The sequence below is a fragment of the Myotis daubentonii genome, chromosome 1 (assembly GCF_963259705.1).
Source record: "Myotis daubentonii chromosome 1, mMyoDau2.1, whole genome shotgun sequence".
Lineage (NCBI taxonomy): Eukaryota > Metazoa > Chordata > Mammalia > Chiroptera > Vespertilionidae > Myotis > Myotis daubentonii.
In genome coordinates, this window is record NC_081840.1 from 179,410,590 (window position 1) to 179,436,470 (window position 25,881).

The 25,881-nt window shown below is 42.5% G+C and overlaps 1 protein-coding gene and 1 pseudogene across 4 annotated transcripts in view; both read left to right on the plus strand.

Annotated features, from left to right (window-relative positions):
• TMEM150C (transmembrane protein 150C) overlaps positions 1-25,881 on the plus strand; it is a 90,283-nt gene that overhangs the window by 16,397 nt on the left and 48,005 nt on the right. For 2 of the 4 annotated variants that reach the window (XM_059667242.1, XM_059667251.1), the window contains exon 1: positions 24,074-24,173. The exons of the other annotated variants lie outside the window; for them this stretch is intronic. In XM_059667242.1, coding sequence (XP_059523225.1) covers positions 24,091-24,173 — 83 coding nt within the window. In that variant the 5' untranslated portion in view covers positions 24,074-24,090. Of the gene's footprint in view, positions 1-24,073; positions 24,174-25,881 lie in introns of those variants that run through there. 4 annotated transcript variants of the gene reach the window in all.
• Positions 23,771-24,090, plus strand: LOC132217169 (cytochrome c oxidase subunit NDUFA4-like; annotated as a pseudogene).

Genomic DNA, 25,881 nt, shown 5'->3' on the forward strand with positions numbered 1-25,881 from the left:
AACAAGTTTACCGCGATTTAACGGCCTTTAAATGTGGGCCCTGCTCTGTGCGTGATGGGGGGAGCTCCCCAACCCCCTGATGGGCCCTGCTCTGTGCATGACAGGGTATGGAGCCCTAACCCCCCTGATGGGCCCTGCTCTGTGTGTGACAGGGGGTGGCGCCGCAACCTCCCCATCGACCCTGCCTTGAGTGTGACAGGGGGCGGTGCCCCAGCCCCCCAATTGGCCCTACCCTGAGCGTGACTGAGGGTGGCATCGCAACCTCCCAATCTCCCTGCTCTGTGCATGACAGGGGGTGGCGCCCCAACTCCCCAGTCGGCCCTGCTCTGAGCCCGACCAGGGGCTGCACCTAGGGATTGGGCCTGCCCTCTGCCACCCGGGAGCAGGCCTAAGCCAGCAGGTCGTTATCTCTCGAGGGGTCCCAGACTGCGAGAGGGCACAGGCCGGGCGAGGGACCCCCACCTTCCCCCCCGAGTGCACAAATTTCTGTGCACCGGGCCTCTAGTGTATATATATATATGTGTGTGTGTGTGTGTGTGTGTGTGTGTGTGTGTGTGTGTGTGTATACTGAGTGGCCAGATTATTATGACCACCCCATCAATACTTCAATGGGCCACCTTTTGCCTTCAATACTGCAGCCATTCTTCTTGGCATTGACTCCACGAGATGTTGAAAGGTGATGCGAGGAATCTGACACCATGCCTGATGAATAGCACTGTCCAGTTCTGTGAGATTTGATGGTTGTGGAACCAGCTGCCTGATGGCTCTTTTAACTTCATCCCACAAATGCTCAACTGGATTGAGATCTGGTGATTGTGGGGGCCACCTAAGTGAGGTAAAGTCTCCCTCATGTTCTTGAAACCACTCCTGCACAATACGAGCACCATGGCATGGCACATTGTCTTGTTGGAAGAAGCCATCTCCATTGGATACGCCATCAACATGATAGGATGAACTTGAACAGCAACAATACTTAGGTATATTGTGCTATTCAGACGTTGTTCCACACAAATTTAAGTGCCCAAATCATGCCAGGAAAACATGCCCCAAACCATAACACTGCCCCCACCAGCTTGAAGGGTTGTACTCATGCATGTGGGGTGCATGCTTTCATGCTGTTTCCGCCAAATTCTCACTCTGCCATCTGCATGATGCAACTGGAAACATGATTCACCGGACCACATGACTTTTTTCCAATGCTTGACTGTCCTATCCTGTGTTCCTGTGCGAATTGGAGATGTTTTATCTTGGTAACTGCAGACAGCAAAGGTGTTCAAACAGGCCTTCGGCTTCCATATCCCATACGATGCAGTGTACGGCTTATTTGCCTACAAACATCAGGTGGTCATAATAATCTGGCCACTCAGTGTGTCAGTGTGTGTGCGTGTGTGTGTGTGTGTGTGTGTGTGTGTCCTATGTAATAAAAGGGTAATATGCCAATTGACCCTAACAGCAGAACAACTGGGAATGACTGGTCACTATGACACACACTGACCACCAGGGTGCAGACGCTCAATGCAGGAGCTGCCCCCTGGTGGTCAGTGCACTCCCACACGGGGAGCTCTGCTCAGCCACAAGCCAGGCTGATGGCTGCCAGCACAGCGGTGGTGGCAGGAGCCTCTCTCGCCTCCTCAGCAGCACTAAGGATGTCGGACTGCAGCTTCGGCCTGCTCCCGCTGGCAAGTGGACATCCCCTGAGGGCTCCCGGGCTGCCAGAGGGATGTCTGACTGCCAGCTTAGTCCCACTCCCCTGGAGAGCGGGCCTAAGCCAGCAGGTGCACATCCCCTGAGAGGTCTCAGACTGCAAGAGGGCACAGGCCAGGCTAAGGGAACCCCCCTTAAATTATAAAAATATTTTTATATTTTTATATATAAAAATATATATAATTTATATAACATGTGAAAGGTCTTTCACAGAGCTAGTCACATAAAGGTAATATTTATTTGACGAGGTCTTGCCATGTACTGGACATACTTCGAAATACTTTCATTTTTGTGTCATTCCCTATCTTAATCAGTGGTAATTCCACTCTGTTCCACATTTTCTAAAGCCCAGTTAGGGTGACTGGGCTTATTAATCCTCACCCAAGGATATTTTTCCATTGATTTTTTTTTAGGGAGAGTAGGAGAGAGATGGAAAGACAGAAAGAAACATCGATGTGAGAGAAACACATCAACTGGTTGCCTCCTGCAACTGGGCCGGGGAGGAGCCTGCAACCAAGGTATGTGCCCTTGACCTGAATTGACCCCAGAACCCTTTGGTCTACAGACCAACACTCTGTCCACTGAGCCAAACTGGCTAGGGCTCACCTGCACCCTTTTAATGATACCCATGATCACCTTGATGCAAAGTGTAAGATCAAAGAAGAGTTGACCTTGGACTGCCCTGGCCTGGAACTGCAGCTTGCTCTCTTTCTCCACTGTTCGCTCTGTAGAAATAACTCGGGTCAATTCCCAGGCTTTACAGATTTTTAAGATTATGTTAAATAATAACGATTTCATATGTGAAAACACTGCAGTAGTTTCCACACCGGTTTCCCCGCCTCCTGCCTCTTGGCCACTTGAGTGCACAGTGCTGTCTGCTCATCTCCCCAGCATTTTGCTTTTATAAGGTCTCCCTGACCCAGGAGCACTCCTGAAATAGTATCTTATTTATAGGACCAAATCCAGTCTACTGCTGTTGGCATTGAAGGCCGTGCATAATCAGGACCCATTTTACCTACCCATGCTTTTCTTCCACTCACCAGTCTTGTCTTCTTACTTTCATTTTCATGGTTACCACACTGAAATGCCCTCTCTAGCCCATTCTATTTATTGGCATTCGCCCACAGCTATAAGGCCCACCTTTTTCGTAAACCCTACCTCTTTGTGAACGTTGATTGGCTTCTTCCGATATTTTTGCATGTGCTTATATTTAATTTAGAGCTTTATTAGGTACCATTTTTTAAATTATTATCTTCTCAGATTGTTAACTTGGTCATATTAATATTGTTATAAGCTTTATTAGTTAGGCATTCAGGAAAATTGTATTGGTTTTATATGTGTAACTAAAAAAGCAAATAACATTGTCTTCTTGGCAGCTGTCATTTCACCCCACTGCACATAAACAAAGCCCTGGAGACCATATGCGGTAAAACAAAACAATGCTGTAGAGCAAGTCAGGGCTGCTGTTGCTATTACGGGACTCGTAAGTTTTTATTTTTGACTTTTATAATAATAAGACTCTGACTGCTTCAGTATATCAACATTTCTTCACCATTAAACCGTGGATAAACTGTAGAATTGAGAGCCAGACCCTGGAATCATTTAAGTACATCGTGGGAATTCAATAAATGTTGTAGACAGACTGGTTTCTACTTTATTTTTGGCTCCTTACTGATTTAGTCAGATTTGTACGTGTCACTTTACCTCCCTCTACTAATTTAGCACACCTTCGAAAATACTAAGATTTTATTAAATGTAACATAGACTGAAATACAACTTTATTGCGGGAACACAAACGTGTCACCCGTATGATGAGAACCAACATCGTCTTCCTGTCCTTTCTCCTTCCTTCTCTTCCTTATTTTTCTTCTTTCACAACCAGGGGCATCCAAAATGTGGAAAGCATTGGACTAGGAGCTGGGTGGACTTGTAGATGATTAAAACATTTCCTTCTCTCTCTAACCATCACACAAGATTGAATTAAAATAGGGTAAAGAGTTTACATAAGTGAACTGGGAAAATAAAGAAAAAGAAAGACAAACTTGGAAAATATATAACTTACAGTAATCCGTACTACGCTTCTAGTATATGTCAAACTCCATGCTAGGTAATAATCACATGACTGTATATTCACAACAAATATTTCAGGTAAATACACTAATCTACTTTGCAAAAAAAGAATTGGAATACATTGGGAAAGAGGCAGAGCTGGAATTCAAGTCTTGACCACTCTTTTTTATACCAATCTGTCCTTATGCCAGTATAAAAATAAAGTTTAATCTATAATAATAGAAATGGAATATGCTAATTAGACCAGACGTCCTTCTGGACCAAGCTGGGGCTGTGAGGGAAGCCCAGGTCCTGGGTGCCTGCCTGTGGCCAGAGGGAAGCCGTTACTGGCAGCCGGGGGAAGGAAGGCCTACTCTTGCACGAATTTCATGCATTGGGCCTCTAGTATGTAAATAAGAAGTTTTGATGGATACTTTTAAATAACCACAGAGCTTTGCAGGAGTTCGCTTGTCCCTAGGGGAAATTAGGATAAAAAGTAATAAAGTACAAAAAAAATAATGCACAAGGGAAAATATACTTATTAAGAAAATAAATACCCATCAGTTTGAAGCCTCCCAAGTAATGAATGCTGATCTCTTATTAACTGCTAAAAGAACGGGTAGAGACAATGAATGACTTCTTTTGTGAAATTCCAAATAAAACTAACTTTCTTCAGAATTATTAAGTAGATTGTAAAGAGGGACTTAGACACATTCTTATATGTAGTTATGTGTTTCAGCAGTTATTCCAGATGAATGTTAGAAACACTGTCAAATCCCAAATTAATCCCCTTAAGGTTTTTCTTAATTGAATTCTTTGATATCTCTAAATTAATCTGGCAAGAGTGGCTTTCTTCACAACATTCTAATTAACCCTAATGCTAATTAACTTGAATATTGATTCAAGTTTTTGTGTCTCTCAGAGCTTTGTGGGTTTTTTTCAAGTACATTTCATATTACAGATAGTCCTAGGTATTTTATGGGTTTTGTTGCTACTGTAAATCTCTTATGTTTCCATTTTTCTGCATAATTAAAAATTGAATTTTTGTTTTTTAATCCAACCCCTTATGTGAACATTCATTCATTTCAATGATATTTTAATCAATTCTCTGGTCTTATTGTTGCAGATAATAATTCTTTTTCTGTATTTCTTATAGGTAGTCCCCTTATTTCTGTTTTTTGTCTTATTGAATTGGCAAAAACTACCAGAACAGTACTAATCATGGTAATAGTATTTATTCATTCATCCTAGTTTTGTTTAATAGGAAACTTGTCTTTTCACACTAAAAAATGATACTGACTTATGGTTTGTGGGAGACACTCATTATAGGATCCTTTCATTCCCAGTTTGTCCAGATATTTTGTAAGGGATGAGCACTGAATTTTATCAAGTGTCTTTTCAACATCCTCTTAGAGTTTCTTTTAATTTTATTTATTAATGTATTACATTATATTCCAACTAATAACTATATATTTCCTGGGATAAACACTCCTACGTCATTTTTCTTTTAGTATACTGTGGACTTTATGTGCTATTTTCTATTTGGAGTTTTTTACTCGTGGTATTCATCAGGGCAATAAGTATGTGTGTTATATATAGTTGCATTTGGGGATCACGTTGTACATAGTTTGTGTCCCAAATTTTCTATTTTCTATACAGTAAGCATTTTCCTATGGCATTAGCTTCAAAACATATTTTAATGGTTGCACAATACATTATGTATGCATTATAATTTAACCCTCCTATTTTTCATTGCTTTTAAGTTTTCCCTAATTTTTTTTTGCCATCACAGCTAATGCGAAGGTGAACATCTTTATATTTTTTTATTCATATCACTGATTGTTTCCATAGTGTCTTAGTTTCCAAGGGCCACAACAACCTTAATACCATGAATTACCACAAACTTAATGGCTCAGAACAGCAGAAATTTATTCTCTCACTGTTCTGAAGGTCAGAAATCCAGATCTTTCCTTGCCTCTTCTAGATTCTGGTGGCTCCTGGCATTCCGTGGCTTGTGACAGCATAATTCTACTCTCTGCCGCCGTCTTCACATGGCCCTCTTCTCTATGTGTGTCTTTCTGTGTCCCCTCCTTTTCTTCTGAGGGCACCAATCTTTGGTCTTAGGGCCCACCTTAAATCCATGATGGTATCTTCTCAAGATACTTAAGTAATTACATCTGCAAAGGCCAACTTCCAAATAAAGTCACCTTCACAGGTAACGAGGGTTAGGACTTGAACATATCTTTTTTGAAGGGGGACACAATTCAACTCACTACATGTTCTGTGATTAAAATACAAAATCAAAGGATAGGAACCTTCTTAAGCCTCTTGATGCTTAATACTAAGTTGTTTTCCAACATTTGTAAGAGGGCCTGGCTCATTTATCCACATCTTCACCTGCATTACGTATTACCAAAATAAATGTTTGCTTCTTAAACAGGGCAAAAATGGAAACATCATTTTTAAAATTTAATTTCACTCATTGTTGGTGAATTTAATAATTTCATGTACTTAATATGGATGTTTGTAATTATTCTGTAAAATACTTTGTTCATGCCTTTTGCCCATTTTTCTTTTCTTTTTTTTAAAATATATTTTATTGATTTTTCACAGAGAGGAAGGGAGAGAGATAGAGTTAGAAACATTGATGAGAGAGAAACATCGATCAGCTGCCTCTTGCACATCCCCCACCGGTGATGTGCCCGCAACCCAGGTACATGCCCTTGACCGGAATCGAACCCAGGACCTCTCAGTCCGCAGGCTGACACTCTATCCACTGAGCCAAACCGGTTTCGGCCCATTTTTCTTTTTGACGCATTAGTCATTTTCTTATTGCTGCTGTCATTCTATATGAAGAATAGTAGCTCTTTGTCATAATGCTTGTAAATATTTTCCCAATTTGTCACTTGCCTTTTCATGTATTTATTTATTTATTTATTTATTTATTTATTTATTTATTTTTGTTAATCCTCACCCCAGGATATTTTCCCCATTAATTTTTTTAGAGAGAGCAGAAAGGGAGGGAGGGGCAAAGGGAAGGAGGGAAGGAGAGAGAGAAAAAAGAGAAGAGAAACTTCAATGTGAGAGAGACACATCAACTGGTAACCCCCCCACCCCACCCCACACACACCCTGATCAGGGCCAGGGTACTGAGCCCAGGACCCTTCAATGCTTAGTCAGCACTCTAGAGGCCCGGGCATTTACCTTTTAATTTAGAGGTAGGGGTGATGCTGAACATCTTACAGTGCATTGGTCAGCCCCCACAACAAAAATGATCCAGCTCAGAATATCATTAATGCTGCTATGGAGAAACCCTATTTTCAAATGTATCTTAGACTAGCAGGCCTTCCCCATATTAGATAATAGATGTCAAATATAAGCCGCTGCTGCTCCCCCCTCTAGAACCTACTGCCTAGAACTGTGCCTGTGAGAAACAGCCCAGGTCAGTGCCTGCATTCCTTTTTCTTTTATTTATTATATTTTATTGATTTTTTACAGAGAGGAAAGGAGAGAGATAGTTAGAAACATCGATGAGAGAGAAACATCGATCAGCTGCCTCCTGCACATCTCTTACTGGGGATGTGCCCGCAACCCAGGTACATGCCCTTGACCGGAATTGAACCCGGGACCTTTCAGTCCGCAGGCCGACGCTCTATCCACTGAGCCAAACCGGTTTCGGCAGTGCCTGCATGTCTTTGGGCCTTCCTGGCCCCTCCCCCAAGTTGGAGGCTCTTTTTGATGTTTTGTTACATGTTTTTACGTCTGGAATACATCTCCTGACTGGGAATTGCACGGCCTCCCCTTGTTCTGGTTTTCATGGTACCTTGAGGTGTACTGCATTGTAAAATTGCACATCTTCATGCTTCCCTGCTTCCGCAATATCCCCACAAACAGGCTATTAGCACCTTGCCCAGCCAACCAGGTTGGTGTGATAAGGCTGGTTCCTGCCACAAGCCCCCTTTGCCCTCCCCTGACTGTGACCTGGTGACATTCAAACGCAGCACTGACATTTCCTCCTTACCTGAGGTGGACACTCTTGGTGCACGCCTTTGTGGGCTGTGTGCACAGTCTTGTTGTAGTTAAGTCTTGATTGCTATTGGTGTCACTGGAAGGAATTGACCACCAGGCCAATTGGCTGTGAGGACCAGCTGTGTCTACAATGGGAGAACTGCTGTGCTGGAGACACTCTTATGGAGCAGGACTTGCTTCAGTGGGGCTTTGGTGCTCACTGAGTCTGCCCCTTGAGTGTATCGCTTATGGATGTTAAGAGTTGTAATCTGGATGGTCTCACTCTGACCACTGGGTGCACTGGCTCTTGGATCTCCAAGGAGGTGCAAAGTCAGCCACTGCCTGAGGCCAACCAGCAGGAGCTACAGAGAGATCTGCAGATTCCTCCTCTTTGTTTGGGGTTTGGAGGTGCCTAGATGCGGCCCAGCTGTGAAGCAATGCAGGCTGCTGTCTAGGCCTTCTTTTGGAAGTTCTGGGGTTCTTTGACCCAGCTGCAGTTTGTTAGCTTTTAGATTGCAAAAGGCCAGGCCATTCATATGCAAAAACCTCTGTGCACAGCTTGGGTGGGGTTGTAAATTGGGTGGGACGGGGTCTCAGGGAATCATCAGGGCAGAGCAAACCGCAATGGCTGCCAGTTTGCTCTGCCTCAGAGAGGTCCCAGGGTCTGTGTGTCCCATGGCCCTGTGCAGGAACAATGATCTCTGCAAGCACCTCTGAGAGAAAGCCGCCCTCGAGTTCCTGTCCCGATGCCAGACAGTCCAGTTTCTCCCCGTATGAGTCTGGGTCCCCAGAGACTCACCAGGAATTGGAGTTCAGAGCAATTGGGAGCTTATATCTCCTTCCCGATTGAAAAAGACAACAGCGTACCCAGTTGCCAGCCCGTTTCCATGCGCACCTCCATACCTCCGCACTTCCGCACCTCTGCACCTCCTACCAATTTCAGTGTGCTTTTCTCTTTCCTTCTAGTTGTAGAAGTTCCACTCAGCCAGCCTTCCCATGGTTCTGGATGATACCTGTTTTGTCTTTTAGTTGTAGTTTTGATGGGGTTGTGCGAGGCAGCAAGTTCCAGTGTGTATCTATGCCGCCATCTTGGTTCCTCTTAGTTTATTTTTATGAATTTTCAATCATATCCCCCATGCCATAGGGCTGGAGGCCAGGTCAAGGGCACGTACTGTATGTACTCTCTTAGGACTCATTAAACTTAAGTTGTCCCACAGGCCAGGAAGCTGTTCATCTGATATGGGATCCATTTGAACCTCAACTTCCACAAAAACCTAAAACAAAAACTGCACACCATTCCGTTGACTATTGCTCTTATTACTCCTGGGTGCTTTTATTGGCTTACAGTCTGGAAGCTCACAGCAAGTAAGTACCCTTTGGAAAGGATGCTCCAATCCCACATCCCAGACAACATTGCCCTGACCCACAGTCTCAGGGCTGGAGATGACACAGCACTTCAACCCAAGACCTTGCCATTAGAGATAACCACCTCTTACACTAAAATCTCTGCCCCAGGCACACCCATGGACCACCTGTCCCGTGGCACAAAGTGTACACAGGACATTTTTGCTTTTATTCCTGAGTTTGCTATCTGCTCAGCCCATGATTCACGTTTACTCCTTGTTCCCTGCTAAAATGTATACCCTACACTTCCATGCCTATGGGGAAATCTGGTAGAGGTAACTAAAAGTAATGGAGATTATTGCTTTTCTCTGAAGGGTCTGCCTTCTATCAGTCAACCCCTATGAGAGAGGACCACCTACTCTCTGGTGCCTTTTCCTAAACCCTCCTCCCCAGTCTTCCACCACCGTCTCTTGCTTTGTGTCTATTACTAGGACCACCACAACTACTCTTTCCCCTGCCCTAAACACAAACCACATTCTCACGGGTTCATTATGCCCTAAATAGCGGTCCTGGGCACAGTACCTTGTTTAGTTCTCCTTGCTTGACTCCCCAACATGTTTTCCCTAATGAAGCAGTAACTCAATGTGCAATGGTTATACTGGGAATTCCCATCGTTCTTTATGCGCTGGGTACTTCCCCGTTTCCATCAACCCAATGATGCCAGGCAAAACAGACAATATTTATACCTATTGTAATAGGACTTGCCATACCAAAGGAGCAGCCAGCATTGGCACCAACATAGTGTCCTTTTTTGAACAAAATCAAGTTATAACTGCCAACCAGCACCTTTTGATGGCCCTTAGAGATCATTTAGAAGCTTCGCAAAACACTGTCCATTATGCAAGAAGCCCATGAGTCTCTAGCCCAAATCGTAATAGATAACAGACTGACTTTTGACTGCTTACAAGCCAGGGCGGGAGGGGTTTGTCCATGCTGTATGACATTATTAACTCTGGACTAGAACAGGCCAAACCATGAGTAATAGGCCAGACTATGAGGGATGAACCAAGAGGTAAAGATCTCTCATAATGTAACCAACAGATTCCCTTACAATCAGAGATGCCTGGCCTGTTCTCTTGGCTATTGCTCACAAAGTAGAAGGCCTGGTTGTGCGTATTTTTGTCATAGTCCTACTAGGACTCTTCCTAGCTGTCATCTCTGTCAAAGTTTGCCTTCCAGTGGCTACATCAAGCTGTCCCACTCACCTTTAACATCTCCACAACCCAGGTGGCAAGGTCTGAATTAATAGAGTTACTGATGTTGAAGCATCACAGAGTTGATTGCATTATAACTTTTAAAAACTTCCTATTTTCCTGCTGCTTCAATATCCCCCCAAACAGGCTGTGAGCACCCTGAAATCCCCTTGCACCTATTGCTTGTCCTCCTTCTGTCCCCCAATAAAGTCATTTGCTTATGGGTTCTCTCTCTCTTCCCACCTTCTTGGTTGAGCCCACCCTCTGGGCATCCTCCCCTGTGAATCCCTGAGTGGTGTGCCATCCCTCCCTCTTCTAGGACCTGGGAGTGAGATCAGTGTCTCACTTTCATATCTCTCTGTGGTATTAGTCCACGTTCTTACCAGACAGACCATCCAAAACAAATTGTTTTTAAGAAGCAGAATTATTCCTTCCAACACATGCGCCTGTGGCCTCCCTAACCAAACTGCTTCGGTTACATGTAACATCAGGTCTTTCCAAACCAACTCTCCAAGTTGGGTAAAGAAAGAGGCAGTGGTTTTCTGGTGATGCAATAATGAACACACAAAACCAATTTTACTTCTGTAACTTAATGTGGGATTTTTGTCTTGGGACTATTCCGTTCAGATGATTAGTTTGTTGGTCTTTGCAAAGGACCACATTATTTTTATTACTGAAGTTTATGATGTATCTTATGCATATACTTTAAGTTTATGATATTCTTTAACATATGTCAGGGCAGCCACCTTCTTGGCTCTCATTCCAGATGAACTTGGAATCTTACTCAAGTTTTATGAAACCGAAAACCAAGATGGCGGCGTAGGTTAACGCAGGAGATCGCTGCCTCGAACAACCACTTCAGAGATATAACTAAAGGACAGAACGGACATCATCCAAAACCACAGGAAGGCTGGCTGAGTGGAAATTCTACAACTAGGAGGAAAGAGAATATCATACCCAGACTCAGAGGAGGCGCAGTGCTGAAGTGAAATCTCAGGTGCGGAGTGCGCGCGGAGCGGGCTGGTGGCGGAGGGCGCAGTTGTTATTTTCAATCGGGAGGGAGTTTCAGACTCTGAGCTCCAGATCCGGGCAAGTCTCTGGGGAGCAAGACTCAAACGGGAGAAGCGGGACTGTCTGGCTTCAGTCGGAACTCGAAGGCAGCTTTCTCTCCGAGGTTTGCAGCCATTGCTGGGATTCTGAGAGGCAGAGCCCCTGGGGAAGGAACTGAGAGCAGCCATAACTGCTCGCTCCGGCCAGCCCTGTAGATCCCCTGGGACCTGCCCCGCCCAAGCCCTGCGCAGAACCATTTGCCGGATAGCCTCAGGCAAAGGCTAGATTAGCACCGCCTTAGAGATCCAGCACAGAAGCCCTCCCACTGCAGACCCAGCGACTCTCATAGCCAGTTAGCCTGGAGGTCAACTCACCCCCGGTATTGCCGACATCAATCAAGGCTTAAAGGCAACAAGACTGCACACAAAGACCACTAGGGGGTGTACCAAGAAAGCATAAAAAATGCGGAGACAAAGAAACAGGACAAAACTGTCAATGGAGGATATTGAGTTCAGAACCACACTTTTAAGGTCTCTTAAGAACTGTCTAGAAGCTGCCGATAAACTTAGTAAGGCCCTCGAAAAGACTGGTGAGACCGCCGATAAATGCTGTGAGATCCTCAAGAAATCTAATGAGACCCTCGATGTTATATTGGGGAACCAACTAGAAATTAAGCATACACGGACTGAAATAACGAATATTATACAGACTCCCGACAGCAGACCAGAGGAGCGCAAGAATCAAGTCAATGATTTGAAATGCGAGGAAGCAAAAAACACCCAATGGGAAAAGCAAAATGAAAAAAGAATCCAAAAATGCGAGAATAGTGTAAGGAGCCTCTGGGACAGCTTCAAGCGTACCAACATCAGAATTATAGGGGTGCCAGAAGATGAGAGAGACCAAGATATTGAAAACCTATTTGAAGAAATAATGACAGAAAACTTCCCCCACCTGGTGAAAGAAATGGACTTACAGGTCCAAGAAGCGCGGAGAACCCCAAACAAAAGGAATCCAAAGAGGACCACACCAAGACACATCATAATTAAAATGCCAAGAGCAAAAGACAAAGAGAGAATCTTAAAAGCAGCAAGAGAAAGAAACCCAGTTACCTACAAGGGAATACCCATACGACTGTCAGCTGATTTCTCAACAGAAACTTTGCAGGCCAGAAGGGAATGGCAAGAAATATTCAAAGTGATGAATACCAAGAACCTACAACCACGATTACTTTATCCAGCAAAGCTATCATTCAGAATTGAAGGTCAGATAAAGAGCTTCACAGATAAGGAAAAGCTAAAGGAGTTCATCACCACCAAACCAGGATTATATGAAATGCTGAAAGGTATCCTTTAAGAAGAGGAAGAGGAAGAAAAAGGTAAAGATACAAATTATGAACAACAAATATGCATCTATCAACAAGTGAATCTAAGAATCAAGTGAATAAATAATCTGATGAACAGAATGAACTGGTGATTATAATAGAATCAGGAACATAGAAAGGGAATGGACTGACTATTCTTGGGGGGGAAAGGGGTGTGGTAGATTCGGGAAGAGACTGGACAAAAATCGTGCACCTATGGATGAGGACAGTGGGTGGGGAGTGAGGGCGGAGGGTGGGGCGGGAACTGAGAGGAGGGGAGTTATGGGGGGGGGGGAAGAGGAACAAATGTAATAATCTGAACAATAAAGATTAAAAAAAAAAAAAGAATTCAGTGGAAAAAAAAAAAAGTTTTATGAAACCTACATAAAGCTGTGGTTGCCAACCTTTAGTGTGTATTTATTACAATCACTTGGGGAGCTCAGTAAGAAGACAATTTTCTTGAAAACCTATCCTTCCCCCTCTTGTGATGCTGTTAAGTCAGGGCTCAACCAGGAATCTGCATTTTAATAAGCATCCAAGGGATTTTAAGGCAGTAATCCCTAGACCCCATTTAGAGATTCACGCTGTGAGTAATTTGCACGGAACTGACAACTTATTACTGTCTCTCCATTTATTTAGGTCTTCTGTTTATCTCCTAGCAAAGTTTTCCCTCCAGATGGTACATCTTGCACATTGTGAATGCGTTTTATTTCTATTATATCGTAATTGTTATTGCTAGTACACAGGAAAGCTATTGATTTTTAGATGTTTGTTTTTGTATCCAGCCACTTTGCCGAGTTCCCTTGTTAAATCTAATAGTTTTTCAGTTAAACTTTTCCCAAGGGTGAGGTAGGCGGGAGACTGATAAACCAGCCCAGCCATGGGAACACTTGATTTTTGCCTCCTCCTTTACATTATACCTCTTACATGTTTATATCTAGTGTATGTGTCGCTGCATTGTGCAAGCCTTCCAGGACACTGCTAAATAAACACTCATAGGATCCACCTTTCATTTGTTCCTGTTTTTAAAGGGAATGCCTTTATTACGCTTTCATTGGTTAGGAATGGTGAGGCTATTGAGTTTACATAGACCCTTTAAAAATTATGTTAAGAAAATAGTTTCCTATTCCTACTCTTAAAGCTGCTTGTTAAAAAAAATAAATAAATAAGGAATGGATATGGGACCTATATGGGGGAAAATTCTTTTCCCTTCTCCCCTCCTATGTTCTCCACTGGGGCCCTGTAAGCTGGACGGACAAGAGACAGATGAACTAGAGAAAACAAGTTTATTAACATGTGCATCCTACTTACACATGCGAGCATTCAGAGATGAGTAACTCAAAGAGGTGGTTTGAATTTGGGGTCTTATACAATGTTGTATGTCAATTATACCTCAATTTTAAAAAGAAAGAATTTGGAGTCTGTATACCTAACTTCCTAGGAAGGGGAGAAGGGCACTAATGGAAAAGCAAATGACTTTTTGGAAAGATGGATGGGCCCTTGGAAAATAGAGAGGAGGTATGCTAGTGTGTGGCAATGTCTGCCTAGTGGGTGCCGACTCTTCTTCTCTGAGAAGAGTTTAATTAGAGTTGCTCTGAGGAGGGGCAATTGAGTTTTTGGGGGGAAGCTCTTCTTTTAGGCAGATAAGGGATTTCAGAACTCCAGGGCCTTCGCCACAAAATAATTCTTATATCAAAGAGGCATATTTCGGGGTCAGGAGGAGACATATCCTTATCCACTTCAAATCTTACTCAGTAGCTTTGCAGTGTCTATTGAAGTGGTAATATTTTCCTATTTTAAAATAAAAAAAATGTATATTAATGAAATTTCAAACTCATCCTCACCTTTCTGAAATAACTTTTATGTACTTAGTTATGGATTATTCTTTTCATATATTATGAGTTTTATTTCCTATGATAGCAATCCCTCACCAATTGTGAGAGGTTTACTTCTAAAAAGTTGCTTACCTGCCCAAACTAACAGGTGTCAAAATCAAGGTTTTTTGGTGTTTTGTTTGTTTTTTAAGATATTAATTGACTTTGAGAGAGAGAGAGGAAGGGAGAGGGAGAAACATTGATGTGGGCGCATAACATGCATCAGCTGCCTCCTGCACGCCCCCCTATGGAGGATTGAGCCCGCAACCTGGAAATCAAACCAGGGACCTCCTGGTTCCTGGGCTGATGCTCAACCACTGAATCACACCGGCAGGGCCTCGTTGTAGTTTTGATTTGCATTTCCCTGATAGCTAGTTGCATTGAACCTCTTCATATATCCGTTGGCCGTTTGTATATCTTCCTGGGAGAGGTGTCTGTTCAGGTCCCCTGCCCGTTTTTTAATTGGATAGCTTGTTTGGTGTTAAGTTGTATGAGTTCATTATATAGTTTGGGCATTAACCCCTCCTCAGAGCTGTTGTTTGTGAATATCATCTCCTATTTGGTTGGTTGCCTTTGTTTTGTTGTCAGTTTCTTTTGCTGTGCAGAGCTTTTTAGTTTGCTATAGTCCCACTCGTTTATTTTTGCCTTTACATCCCTTGCCTTTGGGATCAAATTCAGAAACTGTTCTCTAAGACCAAAGTCCATAAGTTTAGTGCCTATGTTTTTTTCTATGTGATTTATTTTGTCAGATCTTATATTTAGGTCTGATCCATTTTGAATTAATTTTTGTACGTGGCGACAAACTGTAATCTAGTTTCATTCATTTGCATGTGGCTTTCCAGTTTTCTCAGTATCATTTATTGAAGAGGCTTTCTTTTCTTCGTTGTGTGTTTTGGCTCCTTTGTCAAAAATTATTTGCCCTTGGTTCCATTCCCTGCATCATCAAGGGGTGTACAGGAGGCAACCAATGGATGTGTCTCTCTCACATCGATGTTTCTCTTTCCCTCACTCTCCTCTCCCTCCCTTCCACTCTCTATAAAAAGCTATGGGGAAAATATCCTCAGGTGAAGATTAACAACAACAACAAGATTATTTTCCCATATACATGTGATTTTATTTCTGGGCTCTCAGTTATGTTCCATTGGTCTGTGTATCTGTTTTTCTGCCAATACCATACTGTTTTGATTATTGCAGCTCTGTAGTATAATTTGAAGTCAGGTAATGTGATACCTCTGCTTTTGTTCTTTTTTCTCAGGATTGCTTTGGCTATTCAGTGTCTTTTGTGGTTCCATAAAAAACCCAAATGACATTAGGATTTTGATAGGGATTGCATTAAATCTGTGTATTGCTTTTCAAATGTATTAACATTCAATTGCTTATAATGTGATTTTTTTCATCTCTTATTTTCTAGAACTTTCTTTTGGATTATTTTTGAATTCCTATGACTCAAATATCAAAAATTATAAAATTTATTTATTAAAATTTATATCTCCTGTTTTTCCTCATCTGCCAAATTCTTACTTCTCTCAACAAGTATCTACTTTTTGTTTTAGTTAGATGTGTGTGTATATATAAATAGTCATATACCAGCATATTATTTTATGTGTGTATCTCTCTATATGTACACACACATATGTATATACATACACCAATTAGTGTAAATACATATTATAGATATTTTCTAACAGTATTTTTATTTTTAAAATATTTGAATTGTCAAATTTTCTGTAGTAGAAGTAGTTTGAAAACCAGCTCTTCAATTTCTTTATGTTAATTTCCCTTTTTTATATTCATTGATTGTTACTTTTAACTTGCTTATTTCTTCCCTCTTCGTTTCTTTACATTTGCCTCCCCCCCCCCCTAAATTCATGAAGAGAATGCTGATTTTTTTTTCTTTCTTCCTTTTTTGATTATAATGAAAAATTTTAAGACCACCAATTTATAGCCTAGGCTACACCTTCCTACATATTTGACAAATCCAGAAAGATTATATCAATATGCATTATGACTTGCACTGAATTATGTCACTTTTAGTAAATATTTTTGCTGACTTGATAAACAAACATGTTGTTGCTTTATTCATACTCTTTTAAAGATACTCCACTGGCTTCTTATCATCAGCTGGTACAAATCATTATGCTCAATTTTGTTGTTGTTTCTAACCAAAAAGGTCTTTTTTTTCCCTCACTCTTCCAATTATTGCTCCATCTGTCTGTTTACAGCCAAAGCTCTTGAAATAGTACCTCCCATTCCTTCTCAACCCAATTGAACTCTTGCTTCTCACCCAGGACTTTATGAAAACCAGTGTTCATACCAGCATAGATAATGACCTCTGAATTGCCAGATGTAATGATCTCATCTCATTTCTGGTCTTTGTTGAGTTCTCAGAGCACTTTATGTTGTTGACCATCTCTTTCATCTTGAAACTTTCCCTTTTCTTGGCTTTCATGACAATATTCTTTCCTCTATTAGCCTCCATGACCACTTTTTCAACCTCCCTCCTTCCCTTGCCCCCTAAATATGAGTATTCTCCTGGCTCCATCCTTTCTCTGTCTCTCATCTCTCTGTCTGTATCTGTATCTGTATCTGTATCTGTATCTCTATCTCTATCTCTATCTCTATCTCTATCTCTATATCTCTCTCTTTGCCCTTGCTTCCTTTCACAGAAGAAATGGAGATTATCAGGAATGAACTGACTGAGACTCACTCTCTTGACTTTGCTTCTTCCCTCCTGTGGTGGATAACCCTCACTCCACTTTGGAGCCAGTTCCCCTGCCTCCTGCAGGATCTGGGACCACTGTGTACTCCCTCCCTCTATCCGTGTTTTCAACCTTTCACCTCTTTCCCATTGACTATAATGTATGCTCGAATCTCCATTTGAAAAAACAAACAAAACTTCTCTCTTGAATCTTTATCTAGATTTCTCTTCACTTATGACTGCATATATTTCCTTTCTTTCATAGCCAACCTACTTGAAAGTGGTCTACATTCACTTCATCTACGTCCTCACCACCTTTTCATTCTACATCGCTGCAGTGAGGTCTCTCCACAACTCCACTGAAATGGCTCGATAAAGGCCACCACTGATCTACTAATTGGAAAATTCCTCAGCCTCTCTTCAGCCCCCAACTTGACCTTCCTGCAGCCTTTGAGATGGTTGACCACTCTGTTTTTCTCAAACCCTTTCCTGGTCTCCATAATGAGACTCTCTTGTTCTCCTGTCTGGCTGATTATTCCCACTCGTTTTCTTTTGCAGCATTCCCTTTATCCTCCTACTCCTGGTGCTCCTCGTCCTCTGTCCTGCTGAGCTCTTTTCTGTTCTGCTCTCTTCCCTTTCCCCCCTACTTGCTCATCTCCTCCCTTTGCACAGTCTCCTTAAGTGAGGTCTCCTCTGCATGTCCATGGCTCCCTCTACCACCAGTTTGCCTAGACCCCCACATCAATATATCCAGCCTCACTGTTTTCCTGAACTCCAGCCCTAGGTTGTCCCCTTCCTTCTGAACATCACCACTTTGGTACCTCCATCCAAGACACCATAAAACTTGATTCATTCAAGATGGTGAGCAAAGAGGGCAAAGGAAGTAGAAATAGTAAGAGAGAAAGTGGAACAAGAGGGAGGGCTGTGGGAAGGGAAAAAGAAAAGTTGTAAATGATTTTTAAAAAATATATATTTTATTGATTCCTTACAGAGAGGAAGGGAGAAGGATAGAGAGCTAGAAACATCAATGAGAGAGAAACATTGATCAGCTGCCCCCTTCACACCACCCACTGGGGATGCGCCCGCAACCAAGGCACACGCCCTTGACCAGAAACGAACCCGGGACCCTTCAGTCCGTAGGCCGACACTCTATCCACTGAGCCAAACCGGTTAGGGCTGTAAATGATTTTTTATGCCTCTCTCGCTTTGGCCCAGCTGTGTCTAGGACATTGACCACCTCCAGCCTCTCTTTTCTTCACTAGAGCTGTGGTTCTCAGAGTGTGGTCCCCAGGCCAGTAGCATCAACATCACCTGGGAACTTGTTAGAAATACAAATTCTCAGGCCGACTGAATCAGAAACACAGAGATAGGGCCCAGCAATCTGTGTTTTAATTAGCCCTCTGGGTGATGTACGCCTGCTAAAGTTTGAGAATGCCTGCACTGGTGGATTTCCTGTTCCTCCTTTATGGCCCAGGTCAATGTTACCTCATCTGCAGAGTCCTCCCCAATCCCCTCAGACAAAATTAATGACTTCCTCCTCTGTTTTCCCATAGTACTTTATTCATGCCAATTATATAGCACTTACTCTATTATAGTTGCTTTTTGGAGTCCTTCCTCCCCCATAGATTAGAAGGCCTAGGCTTATTATTGATCTTTATATTTCCAGTGCCTGGCATGAAGTGGACGTATGTTACATTATCACAAATTACTTTTATTTTTCTGCTCCGGTGACCCCTTTCACTCCCTACTTACCCTTTGTTTTTCTTCCTCAAACCTGGTTTCTAAGTATGAATAAATCATCAGAATGAGATTTTACCATCCCAAAGCAGTGTTTTCATATTGGATTCAAGTTTTCACCTATTCATATTTGTCACTCAGGGTTCAAAGAGAGAAGTGGAGCCACAAATGGGATATATATATATATATATATATATATATATATATATATATATATATATATTTAAGGGATTTGAACTTATATAGTTGTAGACTATTAAAGTGTCTGTGCAAAGCTGTTGTTTCACTTTTATGCTGGAGCTTGAACTCCAGTGGACAGACATTTGGGAAGGGAGTGATAGAGCAAAGAGGGTGTGAAGGGCGACCAAAGGAAAACTGGATCCACACGCACACAGAACTCACAAGCATGAACTGGAATGCATGGGGACAGAATAGAACCGAGTCAGTTCTGTCTCCAACCCTGATGAGATAGATGCTCCACCAGAGAAGCAGGTGCCTCCATCATGACTCAGCCGTTAGGGCAGTGGAAGGAGGATGTTGGAGAAGGGAGCAGCTACAGGCCCTGTGACTGTCCCACATTGAGGAGGGAGCCAGCAGATAGATAACCATGTGTTGGAGCTACAAAACATAAAGGAAAACCCTTCCTGGGTTGGCTGGCAATGGAATTGTTTCAGAAAGATGCATAGGAATCTGTGGGGATGCCCACCCAGTGTAGCTCAGTGGCTGAAAATTGAGCCAGGAACTAAGAGGCTACCGGTTCAGTTCCCGGTCAGGGCACATGCCTGGGTTGCAGGCTCGATCCTCTGTCGGGGGTGTGCAGGAGGCAGCTAATCAATGATGTTTCTCTCCCATCAATGTTTATATCTCTCTATCCCTCTCCCTTCCTCTCTCTCTTAAAAAAAATCAACAAAATATATTTTTTAAAAGAATTCTGTGTGGGAGACTAGGACATCCCAGGGGAGACAAAATCATGATTCTCAACAGAAGACCCGCGTCATCAGTGAAAGGGATAATTATGTCGAGTATATTGTCTTTACTGATTTCAGAAAGATTATTTGTAAGAATTAGGAACAAAGCCATCTATATTTAATTAATTAGAACACCATCCATCCATTATAATTAATTGGGGTTTTTGGTAAGTAGTGAGTGCAATAAAGGATAATAATAGTTTAGTATAATGTAGTGGGCAAGAGCTTGGACTCAACTACTTACGAGCTGTGTGACTCTGAGCAAGATTATTAAACTTCTGTAAGCCTTTGTATTCTCATTTATAAATTGGCAATAATAAAAGTCTTTATCTCATAGAGTTGTTGTAAGGACTTACTAAGAGAATTCATGTGAAGTACTTGGCTGACTATTAGGCACATAGTGTATTAACCGCTGCCAATAGCTCATCATCGTTATTGTTGTTACTGGTATTGTTATTTCCCTAGGAAATACTTTCCAGACAGATTGATTACAAAGGCTCAATAATACCTTTGCCCACTCCAAATAAGTAGCAGGCCAATTTATCATATAGGATGCAGCTTTGATTGACAGAAGAACTTTGCTCTACTTACTTTTATGCTTTCTTTGGATTAAACTGTAGTTGCCCTTGTCTTCTCAGCCCCAACTCCAAATGCATTCCTGCACTTTCCTGTAAAAGTTCTTTCATTTGTCTAAGACTAGTAATGGGCTCTGCAGCTTTTTTTCCACTACCTACTCTACTAGACCTTGAGCAAGATCGTTTTAAAGCCCAGGGTGCAATGGCTGGAGCCCCAGCTACCTGACCCACTCAGGTCCTAGCAGGAAGGAATGAGATGAGGTTAAAGTGAACGCATGGCTTTCTTGTAGCAGAGTTTAGGGGCTTCTTTTATGGGGCCATGAAAAGACAGATTGATGTCCACCCACAGCCATTGGTACCATTTTGTAACCATAATCAGAAGCTGTTAAGCATTTTACTGCCCAAGAAAAAGAACTGGATGAATATCTCTTTATGTTTGTTAAACAATAAAAAACCAAGAATAGAAAGTTATCCTCTCATTGAAGAGCCCTTCTAATCTCTTTCTTTATCCTGATTATCATTGGGTTTTCATGACTCTATCTCCTGTAAATCTTGAGTCTCATTTTCTCTCTCTCGCCATCTTTGAGTTTTCTGGTTTGTGGCCACTTTAACTGAAGAAAAATCACTGTCGTAGAATTTGGAAATAATACAGTCCCTTCTGGTTTTATTACCCAATTTCAGTATTGATTGGATCCCCAGAATGTACTTTCATTGACATACCCCTCTTTTAAAACAAAATCCATGTATCCTATCAATGTAATCATTTTCCTCCATTACCAAACTGACATTACTCCAAATACAAAAATCCCTTCGTCCAAATAAATGCAAGGGTTTCTATTCATGGATAGGTGCGTACTGCGAGCACCACCTCAGCTATGTTTTCAAGAATGAAATGTATCTGATTAAGAGGGAGGGGGCCGGGAGGAGGACGGAGGGGGGGAAAAATGAAATGTATCAAGAATTCTTTCTGCTTTCACCTCGCACCCCCATACATATTTCTTGAGTTCATCTGTTTTAGTATGTCCCTATTCTTTGGTACAGGATACAAGTGTCTCCAGGGATGTTGCCTGGCTTCCTGCTCCCCCAGTACCACTGCCATACTGAAATCCTCTTCACTGGTAAACGGGTTCACCATCCAGTCGGGTTTCCATGGTTTTGTTCAAGCTGTTCCTCTGCCCAGAATGCCCTTTTGCCTTTGTCTGGTGAATTCCTTCAAGACTGTGTTAAATGTCACCTCCTCTAGAAATCTCTTCTCAGCTTCCTCGGGTGGGGTTATGCATACCTTGCTTTGGCCTGGATAGAGCTTGTTTGTATTGTGAAGGTTATTACATTGGTATTGGTAATTATTTCATTGTGTCTGTCCCTTCCTCTAGGCACCTGAGGGCAGAATCCTTGTCTCTTTATAACTGTATCTTCCCCCCTACCCAGTACAATACCTGACCAGGGAAGGCACTTGGTCCATACTTGTTGATGAATATAAGCACGGTTTTTTTAGTGGGTATATAAATAAGGAAAAACATAATAATGAAGACAATTACTTGGGTAGTTTTCAGGAACACTAGAGAAAGCTGCAAGTAACTTGTGTGCAATTTAAAAGAAATGGGCTATTCATTCACAGCAAAAGGGTGAAATGCAGAGCTCCCTGGACACACTTCTCTTTTTTAGAAATGTACTGTGTGTACCTAAATGAATGTCTTTGGAGGAGGAAAAAAAATAGATTTTAGTTTTTCTGTGTGTGTGTGTTTTGTTTTTTTTAAAATCAAAGGAGAAAATGGTACTTCTGAGATAACTTTATCTTCTGCAACCTAATTTTGAATTATGGTTATGGTTTAGCTGTGTTTTGATAAAGTAAGTAATTTTGACCCAACCCACTCTTTCCTTTCATTCTTTGAACATTATGTATAATGCTGAGGGTCACACAATTGTCTATCTGATACCTCTCAGAACAGTACACATTTTGATTTCACATATTAAGATGCCAAACTTTTTTTGTGCCTCAGAGAAACCTAGAAGCATCTCTTTATCTTTGTCAATCTGTCATTGGACTCATCAGGAAATAAAATTGAGGATACTGCTGACCCGTAGCTGATTTCCAGAATGTGTTCTGTGATGTTTTACTGGAGCTTACCCCATCACGTCAGCCATTTTAAGGATCTCTAACATTGCGATCTCTCCGCATTGTTTGGCCTTGGTCGGTTGTGGATTTTGGTGAGATAAGAACAGGGCACACCAGGCTGGGTCACAAGTCCCAATCAGAGAACTCCTCTGGGAGAGAAGTGTGTTCAGAACATGGATGGGGATGGCAGTGTCCGGAAGAGGGAACCCAGGAACAGAGCCAGTGCATCCTTGGTCTGGGAAAGACCCTGGAGCCTTTGGAGCCACCTGTGGGCACAATGTGGGCCAGCACACTGGGCTGTTTACAAGTCCGGTTTCACACCAGTCCCTGCTGAGACATGCGACACGTGCCCACCCTCTTAGCAGCAGACCTGGAAGTCGTTCAGATGCATTACATGCTGTTACTGCTTAACTAGAGCCACCTTCACTGATTTCCCTAATTTTGTTCCCAATTCTGCAGGCACATCCTTAGTTGTATCCTGTAGCCTTCTGAGTGCTTCACATGAACACCTAGTGACATCATCTGTGGGGAGTAGGGATGGAGGAAGATAGAGAAGATGGACACATAGTAGGTCTGTTCCAGGTGGTGTTTTGTAGGGAACTGTAGGAGATGGGGAACTGCCTTAGGTCACCTTTCACCAGCTGTGTGGAAGGCAGTTAACTACATTTACGAGTGCCTGGAGTGCCCGGTTTCGGGGCTTTCACTTGGGCGATGTAATGGTTCTGAGTGTTGGGGGCAGTTCGGGGTCAGGTGTTGTTTAGTTCTTCTGGGCATGGGGAGGATACAGTGACATACGACCTTCTTCAGCACCAGTCTGGACCCCGCAAAGCAACCTCTGGTCTGGTATATTTCCTGTATTGTGTTTGTCCTTCCAAAGAAGTCATCAGCATAATGTCTTTGGACAAGGTCATACCCGGGTTCCTCACTGAATTCCTAAGCAGGCACCGTTAAGCTAGGATAAATCTGCAGTCTTTTTCGGGACCGCAGATGGGATGGGCATCAGCGATATGAAGACGGCCATTTATGCTCGTTGAACAGACTACCTGCTTCCGGGCCTTACCGTTTTGTTTCTCTCTGCCTCCAGGCCCCAGCCCTCAGTCACAGCCATCATCTGCCAGATCCTGGCTCAGGCCGGGAAGCATCCAAGCTCCACCCCCCTCTTTGTATTTTTGGAGCCGAAGGTTCTGGGGCAGCGCTGCATATCTTACGCCTGGCATTATTCAATCCAGATGTTTGCTGGGATGGAAAAACTAACCCAGAACCCTGGAACAAACTAGTTCCCAATGATCAATCCAACTTCCACCCAGTGAATGTAGATTACAGCAAACTGAAGAGAGAAGGTCCAGATTTTTAAATGAAATGTTTTCCTGAAAAGCTGCGTCAGCCCTGGCTGGTGTGGCTCAGGTGGGCGTCAGAAGATTGCTGGTTTGATTCCCGGTAAGGAGTGTGCGGGAGGCAGCCTTTGGATGCTTCGTTTTTGCATCAATATTTCTCTCCCTCTCCCTTCCTCTCCCTCTAAATAACAATAAAAATATTTTTAGAAAGAAGTAAAATAAAGCTGCTTAGAATGAAGGTCTTCCAGAAGCCGTCAGCTTAATTTTCCACTTAATCAGGAAATATTTCCCCTCTCAATGTACAAAATCATGTTGGTGTATTGTGCTGGGATTTACACTGAGTAGTGTGTGTCTGAAACTGTAAAGACAATGAATGATAATAGCACGTGCCATATGCTTGTCGAAGAGCCTTTTGTGTTAATTCACTTAATCATCATGGAAGCCCTATGAAGTAGGTACTGTGATGATCTCCGAGTTATAGATGAGAAAACGGAGGCTTGGAGAGGTTGAGCAATTTGCACAGCATCGTCCAGCAACTAAGTGGCACAGCCTGGATTTGAAACCAGAGACTCTGGATCCAGGGCATGTGCTCATGAACCCACAATAACGAGAGTGAAAAAGTTACTATTTGGGCCATCACCTCTGGTGAAACACATCCACTCAGCAGCTGCCAGCTTGTTGGGTGAGGAGATCCAAGTTCAGTGTTTGGTGTTTGATGTGCATTAGCCCAGCATTTCATAGCCACATCGGACTCTGCCTGAATTTCCTTCTCAGATCCCCATCTCTTGAACTTAGTGGATTTACCAGTCCATGGGGGATTTCTTGTTTGCTCTACTTGGTTTCAGGTTTGGTTGTTTCTCTTCATGGAACCAGGCTTGAGGTGTTGGTGTCAGAGTCTAGCGAGAGACAGCCAGCAAGCGTCATGATGAGTCATTGTTTGTTTTGGCACTTAATGCTGGGACTGTGGGCCAAAAAAGGTCGCTGTGCTGTGATTTCAAAGCTGAGGACAAGGGACTTCCAGGCACAAGGGTTTCATTTTCGGTGAGCTCCTGGTCTGACTGCTTTACAGGTTTTTTTATGTATTTGTTTTTTGCCTTGGGGATAGGAAATCACATGAAATAATTGCATACAGCAAAGGGTCTAGAAAAGATTCTTTAGAACTGCTGAATCAGGCATGTTGGGAGTAATCACATCATTGTCATCTATAAAATAAAATCAGTCCACTACCCAGCTTTTATATACCTCCCAGGATGCTGTGAGTTGTGTTTTTTGTTTTTTGGGGGTTTTTTGGGAGGAGGGGGGAAGGGATAGCTGTGAGTATTCATTTTATTTCAGATCTGTAAAATATAGCTAGCTCTTTAGGGAAAAGCTATGTTTGTATAGTTATAAAACCTTTGTAAATATTATATGTAGAAATTATATGTCAAAGATTGGTCACTGCTAAGTGAGGAAACCATTTCTTGGTTAGTACTTCCACGCGCTTGGAGAAACCTCCTCATCACTTGGCACTTTTTGGTATCATCTGATTCTGTAAATTATTATCACCTATAAACTCAGAGAACAGACTGATGATTGCCAGATGGGAGAGGGGTTGGCGACTGGGTGAAAAAGGTGAAGGGATTAAGAAGTACAAGTTGGTATTTACAAAATAGTAAAGGACAGTATAGGGAATGTAGTCAATAATATTGCAGTAACTGTGTATGGTGCCAGATGTTTCTAGACTTATGGGGAGGGAGGGGGAATCACTTCATAAATTATATAAATGTCTAAACACTCTGCTGTACACCTGAAACTATCATAAAATAATATTA